This window comes from Papaver somniferum, chromosome 9, assembly GCF_003573695.1.
Source record: "Papaver somniferum cultivar HN1 chromosome 9, ASM357369v1, whole genome shotgun sequence".
Taxonomy (NCBI): domain Eukaryota; kingdom Viridiplantae; phylum Streptophyta; class Magnoliopsida; order Ranunculales; family Papaveraceae; genus Papaver; species Papaver somniferum.
The window spans coordinates 153531188-153546387 of NC_039366.1; the positions used below are offsets into that span (position 1 = coordinate 153531188).

Below are 15200 nucleotides of genomic sequence, written 5' to 3' on the forward strand. Positions count from 1 at the left end.
CGTTCTTTGCAACAGGAAGGGGTTCCAATTTTACTTCTGGAGATGGAACGTTTTTAGGCTTAGCAGAAGTACTTGGTATATTAGACTGCTTAGAGCATCCATAAATAGAGAGTTTACTCAACCGGTGTTCAATTTCCAAAGCATCCTTTTTGAGGCTAGCCTCAAGAGTCATACGTGAAGAATGATCTTCAGTATTTTCTATGAAATTGCAGTCTCTAATTACACCAAGTAGAACATCGACATGATGTTTTAACCGATTAAATCTATTAGCTTAGAATCTAGCAAGATTTAGAATCAAGACACTCTCTTCAGTTGTTTCCCGTTCATTTAGAGAAATAGACTCTTTTGAAGGGTAATCGAAAATACTCATGTCGGAGCCTGTTTGTCTTGTTGGAACACATGGTTCGTCTATATTCGATATTTTGGAATCTTTCTCTTTAATAGAATTAGACAAGACAGAGCCTTTATTTCTGGTGACGCGTTTATCAGAGATACTATCGTCCATCCGCAGATCGCTACAAACACAGACTTGTAAGGTCTTAAACGTGTTTGCCTGCTCTGATACCAATTGAAAAAGCGGGGGGTACAACAACCACACCCAACAATTCGATTAGCAATCTGGATGGACAAACTCCAATATACTTTCTAGAGAACCAACTAGACAGTCAGACTCAATCTAGATAAAAGTATATCAAAGAGTTTATATCTCAATCTCTCGATTTGATCTTCACTCAAGCAAATAGAAATATGCAAGTCTTTATCAAAGAGAGATAACTTGGATGGTACCATAGACAAATATCCAAGTGTCAATCAATTTAAATCAACAACCAAAAGGTCGGATATTCTAATTGATTGGACAACGCACAACCTGTGATATTTCAATTATATAACAAAATATAATGCGGAAAAGAAATAACACAGACACCAGAATTTTGTTAACGATAAAACCGCAAATGCAGAAAAACCCCGGGACCTAGTCCAGATTGAACACACACTGTATTAAGCCGCTACAGAGACTAGCCAACTCCAAATTAACTTCGGTCTGGACTGTAGTTGAACCCCAATCAAACTCACACTGATCCAAGGTATAGTTGTGCTCCTACGCCTCTGATCCCAGCAGGATGATGCATACTTGATTCCTTTAGCTGATCTCACCCACAACTAAGAGTTGCTACGACCCAAAGTCGTAGACTTTGATAAACAAGTATGTATCACACATAAAAGTCTACGGTAATAGATAAATCCGTCTCCCACGAATATACCTACGAGTTTTGTTCCATCTTTTGATAAATCAAGGTGAACAGGAACCAATCAATAAACCGGTCTTATATTCCCGAAGAACAGCCTAGTATTATTGATCACCTCACAATAATCTTAATCGACGCAGCGAAAAAAGATATAGTGGAATCACAAACGATGAGACAAATTATTTGTGATTACTTTTCTATCTTGCCTATCGGAGATATAAAATCTCAAGCCAATTATTTCAATTGTACTCGTACGATAGAAACAACAAGATCAGATTATACAACTACAAGAAAAGCAGTATCGGTCTGGCTTCATAATCCTAGTGAATTCTTTAAGTCGTTAACCTGGTTTAGAAGAAGAAACCAAAGGTTAAAGGAGAATCGACTCTAGCTATGCAACTAGTATCACACGTAAGGTGTGGGGATTAGGTTTCCCAGTTGCTAGAGTTCTCCCTTATATAGTTTTCAAATCAGGGTTTGCAATCAATGTTAGCTTGGTAACAAAGCATTCAATATTCATTGTTAGATGAAAACTTGAAAACCTGATTAGATTCAAGCTAATATTTCTCAACCGTTGGATCGAAAACTTAGCTTGTTACACACAAATGAAATGTCCAATTTTGGGTTTACGAACCGTTCCCAAACATTAACATTTGTTGGTTCAACAATAGTTAACCAAATGATTAGCCATATGATTACTTTCATATCAACCATATTCTTCTTCACCATAACTTGTTCAAATGACTCAAATGAACTAGTTAGAGAGTTGTTCAATTGCTTAGATCTTATGTAACTACACAAGACACAATCGAAGCAAAAACGGTTTGATTCACTTGAATCGGTTCATGAACTTTATAGCCACGGTTTGCAAAAGCATTCCTTAGTTTAAATAAACATGAGTTCAAGAACATCCGGTTTTAGATATAACCTGTTCAAGTTCGCGGACTGGGTTCTCGGACTTAAGCTCATGGAAGGAGTTCACAAACTCCAGCAGAAATTCTCAGGTCGAGAACTTCCGCCAGTTCGTGGACTGAGTTCGCGGACTTAGTTCGCGGACTTGGCTCACGCCACTTCCATTTCTCTTAATGAACAAAGTTCGCAAACTTTGGTTCAAGGAATAAGGACTTATACATATATGTGTTTCCACAACAATGCTTATATCCTACCAATGGTTATGTAATCTAAACTCTCATTTCAATCATTGAAACATTCTCAAAGGACGGATATAGCCGTTATTCACAGACCATTTTTCGTCAGAGCAATTTTCAAAGTGATTGAAACATAACATGACTTTATTCACTAGGTAAAGATGAATTCGGCTGTGAAAGCTTACCAACACATATTTCGAGAAATAGATAGGCGAGATAAACTCGACTCGAAATATCAAATGTGCATAACGAAAGTCTATATATCAAAACGACTTTTGTCTCAAGAGTAGGAGATAGGATAGATAGAATTTTGAGTGACAGATAAGTTCAAGTCTCCACATACCTTTTAGTCGGTGAAGATCCACCAGTTCCTTGAGTAGTCCTTCGTCTTGTATGATGATTTCCATGGAGTTCTTGATATCAACTACACTTTATATCCTAGTCCGAGACCTTTAGCTATGCAGGCTAGAAATCAAGAATTATAGTTTTGATCACTAACATTGACAAACATGCTTGAGATAGCAACGCATGCGAGTTCGACCGAGCAATACTCTAACAGAAATCACAGACACTCTTCGCGGGGAAATCACACAACGCATATCACACAACATAGCCATTGATCTACAAACGATATGCTTACAGAAAATTAAAGACTCATCATGCTCGCAGATAGAGTGAACTTAATGATTACAAGAAGGGTTACAGGGTTCCCACCTGATTTGCTGACAAGCCACGCCTACCTTGCATTCTTCAACCCACTGGTTCATCATTCGAATCGATTGTTGTTAATATAGACTAACTGTTAATCACACAAGCACTCTAAAAAATTATCCTACATGCCCACACAAATGTCACAACATAATTTCATACATTTCTCTAGTTACAGGCTAAGTGAAATAATTAATGGCTTTAATTCTATTAATGGTTCTATAACCTGGTAATAAGTAATTTTGGTATAAAACAATATCTACTAATCCAAATAGGGTCAAATTGGGTATCATCAGAAATCCCTCGAAAAACCCTACAACTTTGCATAAGTAACCGAAAGCTAAGTTGGACCAGAAGTGGTTCTAAACATCAAAATACTAAAACTGGCCCTAAACCCAGCCCACTGGGCTGATCCGGTCCACTAATCCATTTACAAACCCACGACCGACCCAAAGATCCGATCCATGACCAAACAATATGACTAGGTTTTACTCACTAACTTACCTAGTTAACTCAGTCAGTTCTACAAACACTTCACAAACATTTATAACTATTTTCAAATTTATACAACTTGTACATAGCACAAGGAGTGATTTTTCGGGCTCTATAGATTCTTCAATTTTTATCCAAAAGTGTTAGTTGATGGCTCTTTGGAAAGTTAAAAATATACTCTACAACTTTGAAGATGAAACTAAAAACCATTTCCGAACATAACATGCCTATATCTGTTTTGATTAATTAGTTAACTAACATAAATTTTACCTAAATATGATTAATCATCATTAATTTAACCTAATATATTAGATTAGGTTTTACTATTCTGATCTCAGTAAGATTGCTAATGGGTAAAATTTATCTAATCAAAGATCCAGTCACGTTATAAAGGTCCGGTGACCAGTCGAGGTCAACTCCGGTTGACTTTAGTCAAACCTCGATATCAGGATTTTCTAGTGTGATATCTTCTTCGTATGGTATCCGATTGACGCGTTTGAGTAGTCAATTTTGTATAAATTTTCTAGATATAACTAACAATACTATTTGTTTGTCGAAATTATTGTTACATTATTTCTATTAAGTTTTGTTCATATCTAATTAATTATGTCATTAACGGCTAAATCATCTCTTGACCGGTCTAATAGTGTTGACGTGCTTATGGGTACTTACAGGAAAGCTCCTGATCAGAGACTCAGTTAGAACATCAGGACCATCAACAAAGGATATCTCAAACTTGTGTAGAAGAAAATGCTTGGATATCTCAGCAAGCGACCAGCTGGAGTAGCTATCTTTGTCATGAAGCTACAACCTCTGTAACTCATAGTGAGGCAGAGGTGGGGGATGTTTTTCAGTAGCAACCTCCTCTACCTTAGGTACCTCAGCAACCTAAGGTATCTCAGTATCCTCAATAACCTCAGGAGAAGGCGTAGAATCAAGATAGTCCATACGCGGAGGTGGCTCAGTAGCACCGGGGCCTGGAATCTTTGCACGCAGGTTTCTTCAGAAGCCTCATATTTTCTAACATCAGCAGATAATTCAGTTCATCAAAAATGGCAAGAGAAAATTGCGATCAACCCAAAACTCGACCGGGGAAAAACCAAGCAAACTTGGGCATGGGTTCGACCAAACCAACCAAAGGAAAGCAAACAAGACATCATCTAACGAGTTCTAATGGAGCGAAGGAGATTAATCGATCCTCACGATCGAACTTGCAGGCGAAATTAACATGATGAAAATCATAAATAAAATCACAAATGAAGAGTAACCCATGTTCTCAAATGAGGAATCTCTCTGCACTCCCAGATTTTGGAGCAAAGGTGACTCGGCGACGGAATCGATGCTAGACTCGAAAAATTCTCTTCATCGTTCTTTGATTTCTGGTCAACCAAGCATTAATTTCAGGTGATTTTGTTGAATCTTACATCATTCATCATGTTTTCTGGAATTAATTGGTTTTAACTCAGGTGTTTTTCTTCGTAAAATGGGATCTAAAACAAACTCTGAGTCTGATAATATTTCTTCAGTAGAAGGAATGAAAATTCCTTCGATTGAATTACCTGATGAACTATTTGAGAAAATCTTAGATCCATGGCGTTTTTCTTTAATTGGTAGATTAAATTTACAGAAGATCAAATTTGTTGATGCTGCAATAATTCTTAGAAATCAATGAAAATTAACTAGGGAATGTAAGTTAATTCCATTAGGTAGAGGTTTCTTTACCATCAAATTGGATAATGTTACAGACCGTAACTACATCAAGTCTCAAGTATGGGAAGTTACAGATCAAATTTTGAAGGTTAGAAATTGGGTTTATAATTTTCGACCTACCAGTCAAAGAACTTCTAAGGCTTTTGTTTGGGGTGAGATTTCCAGGTTTAGGTCTTGAATTCTGGAGTGAATCAATTATGTTCAAAATTTGTAAAGAAATAGGAACTCCAATTAAAATTGATGAGGCAACAACTAAATGTGATGCTGGATATTATGAAAATGTCTTGGTTGAGGTAGATTTTGCTTCTTCAGTTCCAAACAAAGTATGGATTGGGACTAAATATGGGTTTTTTTTTCAAGAGGTTTCCATTCCAGATTGTCCAAAATACTGCAGTAGCTGCAAAATGGTAGGTCACTTTATCACAGAATGTAGAGTAGAAAAAGCAAAAAGGAATGAAACTAATTCAGAAAACATAATTACTCCACAACAGCCTAAGAGTTCCTCAGAAATTCTTCAGCAGCCTAAATCAAGTTCAACAAACAATTTGAATGCTTTATCTTCAGAAAGTGTCACTAGGTCATTTCCCTTTGATATTTGTGATACATCAGCAGATGACAATGAAGACTCTGTCATCCATACAATTCATGTTACTCCAACAGTTCCAGTTCATCAAATTATTCACAATGCTACTACTGGGAGATTCAGTCCTCTTGAATGTGTTCAAGAAAATATTCTTGAAGATACTGTGGTTAATGAAGATAAGAGAGTTGATGTTGTAGAAACTCCTCAAATCAAATTTGTAGATGGAAAGACATGGACAGTCTCTGATGAAACTGTTAAGGTTACTTCATGGTCAAAAGTGGTTGAAAAAAAAGTGATTAATCCTACTTCTACTTCTTCCACTTCTCAACATTCTCCAGGTGCAGCTAAAGGTGGTAATCCAATTGTTACAAATAAGAAACATAATCTCAGACAAAATCATGGTAAGGGAGGTACCAAAAATCCTCCACCACCAAGATGAAGATCATATATTGGAATATTCGGGGCCTAAGAAGACCTAGGGCTCAGAATAAACTAAGGTCTTTGGTGAATCAATTTAACCATCTCTAGTTTGGGTTGCAGAACCAAATATTTCTTGTAGTGATTCTTTTTGCAGTCAATTAAATCTTCCTGGAATGAAAAGTATGGTGATACATAATTCAACCTCATCTAAAAAAGGTAATTTATGGTTATTCTGGAATGCTTCTTTATCTACTCCTCAAGTTATTTCAATGTCTATCCAAATGGTAACTGTTAGTATTGGTGAAGTATTAGTTTCTGGTGTTCATGATCATGTTAAAAAAAGTCAAAGAAAGTTTCTATGGTCAGTGATGGAAATCATTAGCCAGCTACAAAAACCATGGGTTGTTTTAGGTGATTTTAATGCTATAATTTCACCTGAAGAGAAATTTGGTGGTAAAGCTCCAAACAGAATTTCAATGATGGATTTTATTCATTGCCTTAATGAATGTAACTTAATTCAAGCTTCTAGTACAGGTCAGCAATACACTTGGTCCAATTGTCAACAAGGAACAAAAAGAATCCTATGTGTTCTAGATAGAATTGTTTTTAATTCTTTATGGTTACAGAAGTATGGTGATTGGGGATATAAGGTTGGATTGAGGATAGTTTCAGATCATGCTCCATTATTATGTGGTTGTGCAAGCATACCCAGACCAAAGAATCTTCCCTGGAAATTTCAGAAAATGTGGATTGATCATCCATCATTCTTAAGTGAAATGCAGAAAGTATGGACTGAGAATATTATTGGTGATCCATCTTTTATTTTCATGCATAAGATAAAAAAGCTAAAAAAGTTCTTAAGTGAGTGGAATTGGAGTGTATTTGGTAATATTAATACAAAAATTAAGGAAGAAAAAGAGAAAGTTCAAAAAGTAATGGAGTTATCTGATCAAATCCCTTAAATGAAGATCTTTTGGCCAACTTAGTAGCAGCACAAAATGAACATGCAACAAGAGAAGTTCAAGCAAATACTCTTATGAGACTTAAATCAAGAGAAAAATGGATTAAAGATGGTTCTGCAAACACTGCATACTTCCATGCTAGAATGAAGATTAGACAAGCAAGAAATACAATTAGTGAACTAGAAGATGCAAATGGTAATATTATTAATGATCAATCTCAAATTGCAGATACTTTAGTCAAGCATTTTCAACAAAAATTTGAAGCTCAAGATGTTAATGTTTCTGAAGAATTGCTTGATGTTATTCCCTCAGTTATTACAGATGAAGACCAAGAAATGTTGGACTCCATTCCCACCACTGAAGAAATCAAGAAAGTTATTTTTGAAATGGACTCAGATAGTGCCCCTGGTCCAGATGGATTTCCTGGATCCTTTTATAAAAGTTGCTGGGATATAATTTAGTTGAATTTAAAAGATGCCATACAATTTTGTTGGAGAAGAAGATTTATCCCCAAAGGCCTGAATTCAAATTTCTTAACCCTCATTCTTAAATGTGCAGGTGCTAAGAAAGCAAGTCAATATAGACCAATTGGATTGAGTAATGTATTGTTCAAAATTTTCACAAAGATAATTTCTGTCAGAATGAATAGACTCATGGAGAAGTTAATTTCATCACAACAGGCTGCTTATGTTAAAGGAAGAAGCATTCAAGAACAAATACTTCTAGCTTCAGAGATGGTAAATGAAATGAGGAAAAAGAGAAGAGGTGGTAATGTGGCTTTTAAACTGGACATATCACAGGCTTAAGATTCTGTAAGTTGGACTTTTCTTCTTAAAGTTATGCACAAATATGGATTTTCATCATCTTGGTGTGATTGGTTGTTAACCATGTTTAAATCTGCAAAATTATCAGTAATGGTCAATGGAGGACCATGTGGCTTTTTCTCAATGCATAGGGGTCTTAAGCAGGGTGATCCTTTATCCCCTATTTTATTTATTTCGATGGAAGATGTATTGAGTCGAAATATCACAAATTTGGTTAATACAGGGCAGATAACTCCAATGGTAGTTAGAAATGGAATATATCCAACACACTTATTTTTTGGTGATGATGTTTTCTTATTCTGTGATGGAGCTAAGAAGACTTTGTTTTGTCTATTTAAGCTGATTGACAAATATCAACATAGCTCTGGCCAGATGATTAACAAAGCCAAAATCAAGTGTTTCATTGATGGTACTAATTCAACCAGAAAGCAACAAATTAGCAGCATAGTTGGTATGGATATATCTAATTTTCCTGATAAGTATCTTGGTATCATTCTAACTCCAGGAAGAGTAACTACTGAAATGGTCTGGCCAATAGTTCTTATGCTTCAGAACAAACTTGCAGCTTGGAAAGGAATATTATTATCTTTTCATGATAGACTGATTCTTGTAAAAACAGTTTTGTGCAGCTACCCTCTTTACAATATGGCAGTTTATAAATGGCCATCTTCAGTTATTAAGATATGTGAAAAACTAATAAGGAACTTTCTATGGTCAGGTGATGGAGAGGTTAGAAAGTACAAAACTTTATCTTGGAAGAAGATCTGTGTCCCATATATTGAAGGTGGCTTGGGTATTAGAAGGCTAGAAGTTCTTAACAAAATTTTGCTGATGAAAATGATGTGGAAATTGGTATACTCATCAGATGGATGGGCTATGTTTTTTACAGCTAAGTTCAAAGATAAATATGGTATATGGTTTTCAAAATGGAAATTATCATCAGTAAGAGCAGGTTTGCAATGGGCTTGGCTTACTTTACAAGAAGACATCTCTTGGAAGATTGGAAATGGTGCTAGCATCTCAGTATGGTTTGATAACTGGTATGGATCATCCCCACTAATTAATGAAATTGGTTATACTGATTTTGTTCATAACAATATGCAGTTGAAAGTTCGGGACTTAATCATTAATGATCAATGGAATATACATCCTCAGTTGCAGAACTTGTTACAGATTGATAACTTGCCTCATATTCACAGTGGAAATGATTCCATAATATGGAACCTACATAGTAGTGGAATGTTTAATAATGCAAAGGCAGTGGAGAAAATAAGACACAAGGAAGACAAGGTAGATTGGTCTTCTTATATATGGAGGAAATCTTTGCACCCAACTATTGCCAGCAACATTTGGAAGCTTCTACAAGGAGTTTATGTGAATGATGACATGAAAAGAAAACAAGGATATGAAATGCCTTCTAGATGTTGTATCTGCAAATCAGAGCAGGATTTTATGGAGCATACACTGTGGCTTTGTGATTTCAGTGTTCAGGTTTGGAATTGGCTTGGCAATATGTTTCAATTTCCCAGGTCATACTCTTTTCAGAAGTTTTTTCTGCAGCTAAACAACACAGTCCTATCATTGATGAAGTATGGATAATCTCTGCTTGTACTGTCATTAAGGAGTTGTGGTTTCAAAGAAACAGAGTTTTCTTTGAAGAAGGTGATGTTAATATTCATAGTTTCAAGAACAGGGTTATGAAGATTGTTCAAGATCGTGGTGTCAGAATAAAAGGGGTCAGGTGGAACAATGACTATGAAAACCAAATTCTTAGTCACTTTAAAATTGATTCTTAAGATTCCTTACTTTTTGTAATTTTTCTACCTTGTTTATTGTTTTATAGTAACATTTGTATTCTTTTAGTTTGTCAATAAATGAAATAAAGGGTAATTCAGCAAGAAAAAAAAAAGGTTCTCAAATGACAAAATAAAAGGAAGAAAAAAACGAAGTTCATACATGCAAGCGTTAAGCAACTTCAATAGCAATCGGGGATATAGAAATCGAACCAAACATGGAGATTATTTAAGCAAGAACAAAAGAAGAGCGAAAGAGTACTCACCTGTTAACGAAGATCGAATGAAGACAAAGACAAGAGCTTTTGGGAATCAATGGGAAGACCAACGGTTGAAAATGGAAAAGAAGAAATCTCTGTGAAATAGACAGAGATGGAGAACGACAGTGGGAGAAGAAAACGGAAGTTAATGAATATCCTTCCTTAAATTCCCTCTTATAGGCGGTTGAAAAATCCAAAAATTAGAGTTGTCAAACAGATCGACCCGGACAGGTCTGGCTCGATTTTTCTTAGCCTGGACTGGCCCGTGTCCTGGCCTGGGTGAGCCTGTTAACTAAGCAGGCCAGGCCGGCCTGGTCTTCCAAGCATTTGCTTGAGCCCAACCTGGGCATGAGCCATGCCTGTTCTAGATTGGGCCAGGTCGGTCCGGGCCAGGCTAGCGTGCCATATTGTTAAGTTTTGAAGAAATTGTCCTGTAAAAAATGTTACAGGAAGAAAGAGATTCGAACTCGCGATCTCTATTGTTCAATCAGTCAAAGTACTAAAATTGTTGCCAAATCAGTCAAAGTACTAAAATTGTCAATGCATCTTATACTCTAACTTTACATTTTTGTGCATTTATGGTACACGTATTAAAAAACAAATACAGTAAGTTACAGAATTTTCGAGCATTTCTTGTGCCTATAGGACTTAATAAGGAAACAACGTCAATTAAAATCATGCTTCAAAAAAAAAAAACGTCAATTAAATTAGTTTAATACGAATTGGACCTCCTATTGTAAACCTTTAATTACTAGGTTCGCTTACTGAAAAGAACGTCATTTCTTGTGCCTATATTAACAATAAACTAGATTTTGTTCTTTTAGCCATGTTATTTATTAGGTGTGGCTCGGCTTCGCCTCCACCCGTCCCGATGCATTTTTTATTTGGTATTGTACGGCTTTGCCCCGCCCGTCGCGATCCTTTTGTATTAAGAGTGGCTTAGTCTCGCCTCGCCCCGTCCCGATTTGATTCGGTAAAGCTCGGTTTCGCCTCGTCCCGTCCCGATTTGGTAAAGTTCGGTTTCGGCTTCGCCTCGCCTCACCCCGTCCCAATTTAATTTGGTAAGGCTCAGCTTCGTCTCGTCCCGTCCCAATTTGATTTGGTGTGGCTCAGCTTCGCCTCACCCTGTCCCAGTGTATTTGATGAACCTGGTAATCGATAATGCCAGTAGCAACTTCTCGTGGGACATCACAATCTCCACTGTTACAATGCATCAAAATTCTAACTTTCATATAAATTACAAAAAAACTGAACTGACTTTTAAACAAATGATTAACAGACGCTCATAACTATAAAGGTGTACCAAAGAAAAAAATAAGAAGACAAAGCATCTATCTTTTAACATGCTTGCAAATAGTGTTGCAATTTACGAAATGAAAAAAAAAAAACACTCGGTTTCACTTTGCTAGACTCTTTTTTTATTAGAAGTTTATATATACAACAACTAAGAAGATATAATAATATAGCTAATGAATGGTTTTGCTTGTTTTTTTTCATAACTTCATCATCACTCTCTATACCTTGGTTTCATAATAGGTGGTAGGAAGAACCTGTCCATAATCACCCTTGTTATCCACTTCGAGGTAGTCCTCTCTAGTATTGTGTGTCAACATTTGGCAATCATAATGGTGCCTTCTGCTGTATGCACGGAAAAATGTAGCACTTGGAGGCTTTTGTTTTTTTGTTCTTTTTTACATTAAGTCATCCTTTGATTAAAGTCAACACAACTTAACATCTGATAATATTGTGAATCAAAATTTGAGATGAATAATCAATAAAGAAGTTAATTAGTGATTATATAATATGGAACAATAACAAATAAGTCAATGCCGATGGTATACAAAACTTAATTGATCTTACTTACAGAATCCTCGACGTATGGTTCCTATTATAACTCATGTTCACTCGAGCTTCCATCGGAACTGGATTCCAATGGTATTCGACTGTATAGTAACAAATGTTGTTTGGCATCTCTCTTTGAATCAAGCTGTTCTTTGCTAAACCTTCTGTTCAGGATTGTATATGTCTTCAGCATGTTAGAAACAATACTTGGATCAGGAATAACAAAGCAAAGATAAAAATAATTTAATAATGTCTATGAATCCAATCACCTTGATTAATAGACAATAAATACTGTCGAAGTGGATTTGCATGCCTGATTATGACATGCCTCCAATCTCGTCACGGATAGTGTGACTTCAGAGTTGCGCCATTTAGGGGAGAAGCCTTACTTTTCTACGCTTGTACACCATTTTTCTCATCTGTAAATAGTAAAATTAGGGTCTGAAGTACATTCGGCTTTGAAATATAGAAAATTAAGAAACTCATCAAATATATTCCTTAACTTCTTTTGTTTTCCATCAAATCGACACATAACCATGTGAAAATTCAAAATAATTCTATCTAACTGGATCAACGTATCAAAGTAAACTAATTTACCTATTTGCAAATTTGACTTAATTTGCTAAATATTGGACATTATGTACCTGCAAACGATCAGTTTAAATCCACTAACTGAGTATGTAGCACGCTAATGAATTACGAATAAAAAAAAGGAGTTTCTTATATGAATTGAAAACCTAGAAAATCATTAGTGAATTAAACACCAAGGAAAAAAATAATCTACTTTAAGAAACTAACCCAATCTCGGTTGTCTGCTAACATGTACAATTCCATGAACCATATATGCCCGAGTTTTCCATGAACTAACCTCAGCAATATCAATGAAACCGCTACCAGATTTCCATGGGCCATCCCTGAGACTGCATAAGTGTTGGCTGAGCAAAACCCCATGTCCAGAAAAAAACCTGTTGAAAGCAATTTAACCAATTATCCAATATACATTGTCACCAACAATGCCATTGGTGACAGTGTATATTGGAAAACAACGACACGAAGCTAAAAGTAAATACAAACAAACTTTATTGTTAGAACCTATCTCTAATTGTTGCATGGCATACAACAAACTAAAGCATCTGATCAACTCCACAGTTAACCTATCTCTAATTGTGCAGGAACCTAAGTTGGAGATTTGACCAAGTTAAACAGCTGATAAATTCCCATGAAGCATGAAAGCAATTATAGCAAAAGAACCAGCTTGAAAGTAATTATAGAAATAAGCTAGATTTTCTCGGGGATTCAACTTGGACAATTATTTATTTGACCAAATTGAACCAGCTTGTAAACAAATCAAAAGATTACAGATTGTGAGATTGATCTTCTTATTATCAGCAAAAGAACCAACTACAGTCTTAAAATATGGATCCAATATCCTGTGAAGATTAAAGAAGACCCCATATTCCTGCAAACACAAAATTTTGAAGTTGATTCAACTAACTTGTCCTAAATATAAAACATTAAAAAAATCAGAAATTCAGAAGAAAGGAAAAAAGTAAAACAGAGATAGTAAAAAAGGGTTGTACGCCTGTACCTAGCGTTGTCGCCTTCGCCTTCTACTTGATTTTTGTTGGTGAGAAACAGCAAAAAACAGAGCCCCAATCAGTAACGTATTGTCTAGTAGGAATTTCTTCCAATCCTATTATTCGAATACAGAAAGACACCAACCCTATTATTCGAATAGCTTTGCTTCAATGGAAAATTAATTAACATATCAATGGAACAGTAAGCTCGGGAATTCATAGAGAGATCGATTAAAGGGTTTGTATTGGATTTCCTTTTTCTTCCATTGGAAAATCTACCACCGACCAAAGCTAGGGTGCCAAAACTATAACCATTAGCACTACATATATCAACGTATTTTACCCGCTTACGATCAATACTTTAGTCAAGGCAAATCCCGGTTTAAAGGCTTGTGATAAGCACGAAAGTGCTACATTTTATCCCCATATTTATATTAATTAGGACTCGATATTTTGGCTAATAATATTGTTTTAAGGCTTTTGCAGGAATTACAAACAAATCAAATCACCTGAAAAATAAGTGGTTAAATAAACAACAAATGACATTTGCGACTAAAATGGGTAAATGTGGCTGGCCTGGTATTCCTATGTATCACCACCACTGCGCGGCACCAAACATAAACGGAGCCTTATGAACTTGCAAGGAAAAAGGAGTACATGATTAAGTTCACGATTCCTATAGACGTGGGCAGAATTAAAATTCAGTTGGCTAGTGTCACTGGCTTGGCACTCACGAGTTCACAACGGGCAGACAATTCTTAATCTCAATTAATGCATGGTGAAGCGAGTCGATGTCAGCACACTAATGCCACCTAAGATTGGTCAAGAGTGACTTTATTATTGTTAGCATAAGAATGGAAGAATATCACCTCCATGACCACGTGCAAATGAAGAAAAAGGAAAGATTAATATATCTTGTCCTTACATAAGTTCTCTTGTTATATTTATATAAAGAATCTGAAGGAATATTTGAAGCCAAATGACGTCATTTTGCAAATACACTTAAGGTGGGACCCAGCACATGCAAGAAAATATCATGCTTTCTAAATGAAATTCATATACTATGGAAAGTGGAGATTTGGTGATACTTTACAATGTCTCGTCATATTATGACACGCGGCACAACATCATTGGGTGAATTTATATTTTCATGACATGTGGCAGACTTCTATTGGGAGGTGATGTGGCGACGAAGAAGAAAAACGTGAATTCATTTGTGAGCTATATTTATGTGTTGTTTCAAAATATACCAGAGGGGCCCGGCCACAGAGCTGGAAGAGAAAGAGGAGAAGGATTTTGGAGTTTTTCTTCTCCATTTTTGCTTAGCTATTTGATTTTAATCTTTTTATGGTTTTTTGTGAAAGCCATGGCTAGCTAAAGCTATGTTAGGGTCTAGGTAGAACCCAATTTTGTTATGAAAAACTCTATATTTATATGCTTAATAATGAGTTGATTGATTAGTAGTTTTTCTTCATTTGGATTGGTATTCTATTGTTGATGTGATTTTCTAGATTATTTATGCTTTTGAATTGATATTGCGTGCTTCGGTTAAATCCCTATACGTGGTATGCAAGGATAGATAGGTAATGCTTTAGAATCACTACTCATGAAGCGAAGACAACTATAGCAGAGAA

At 35.8% G+C, this 15200-nt stretch overlaps 1 protein-coding gene and 1 long non-coding RNA gene across 2 annotated transcripts; one reads left to right on the forward strand and one right to left on the reverse strand.

Moving 5' to 3' along the window:
* Positions 1–6490: 6490 nt before the first annotated feature.
* LOC113312734 lies at positions 6491–8076 on the forward strand. Its single transcript, XM_026561472.1, has 3 exons — positions 6491–7193; positions 7277–7711; positions 7829–8076. Exons 1-3 carry the CDS (start codon positions 6491–6493, stop codon positions 8074–8076), a joined length of 1386 nt encoding a protein of 461 aa, XP_026417257.1.
* Positions 8077–11103: 3027 nt separating this feature from the next.
* Positions 11104–13844, reverse strand: LOC113308242. Its single transcript, XR_003339608.1, has 5 exons — positions 13578–13844; positions 12858–13448; positions 12259–12408; positions 11668–12153; positions 11104–11347 (listed from the first exon to the last, which is right to left on the reverse strand). It is a non-coding gene; the product is annotated as an uncharacterized LOC113308242 (long non-coding RNA).
* Positions 13845–15200: the final 1356 nt, after the last annotated feature.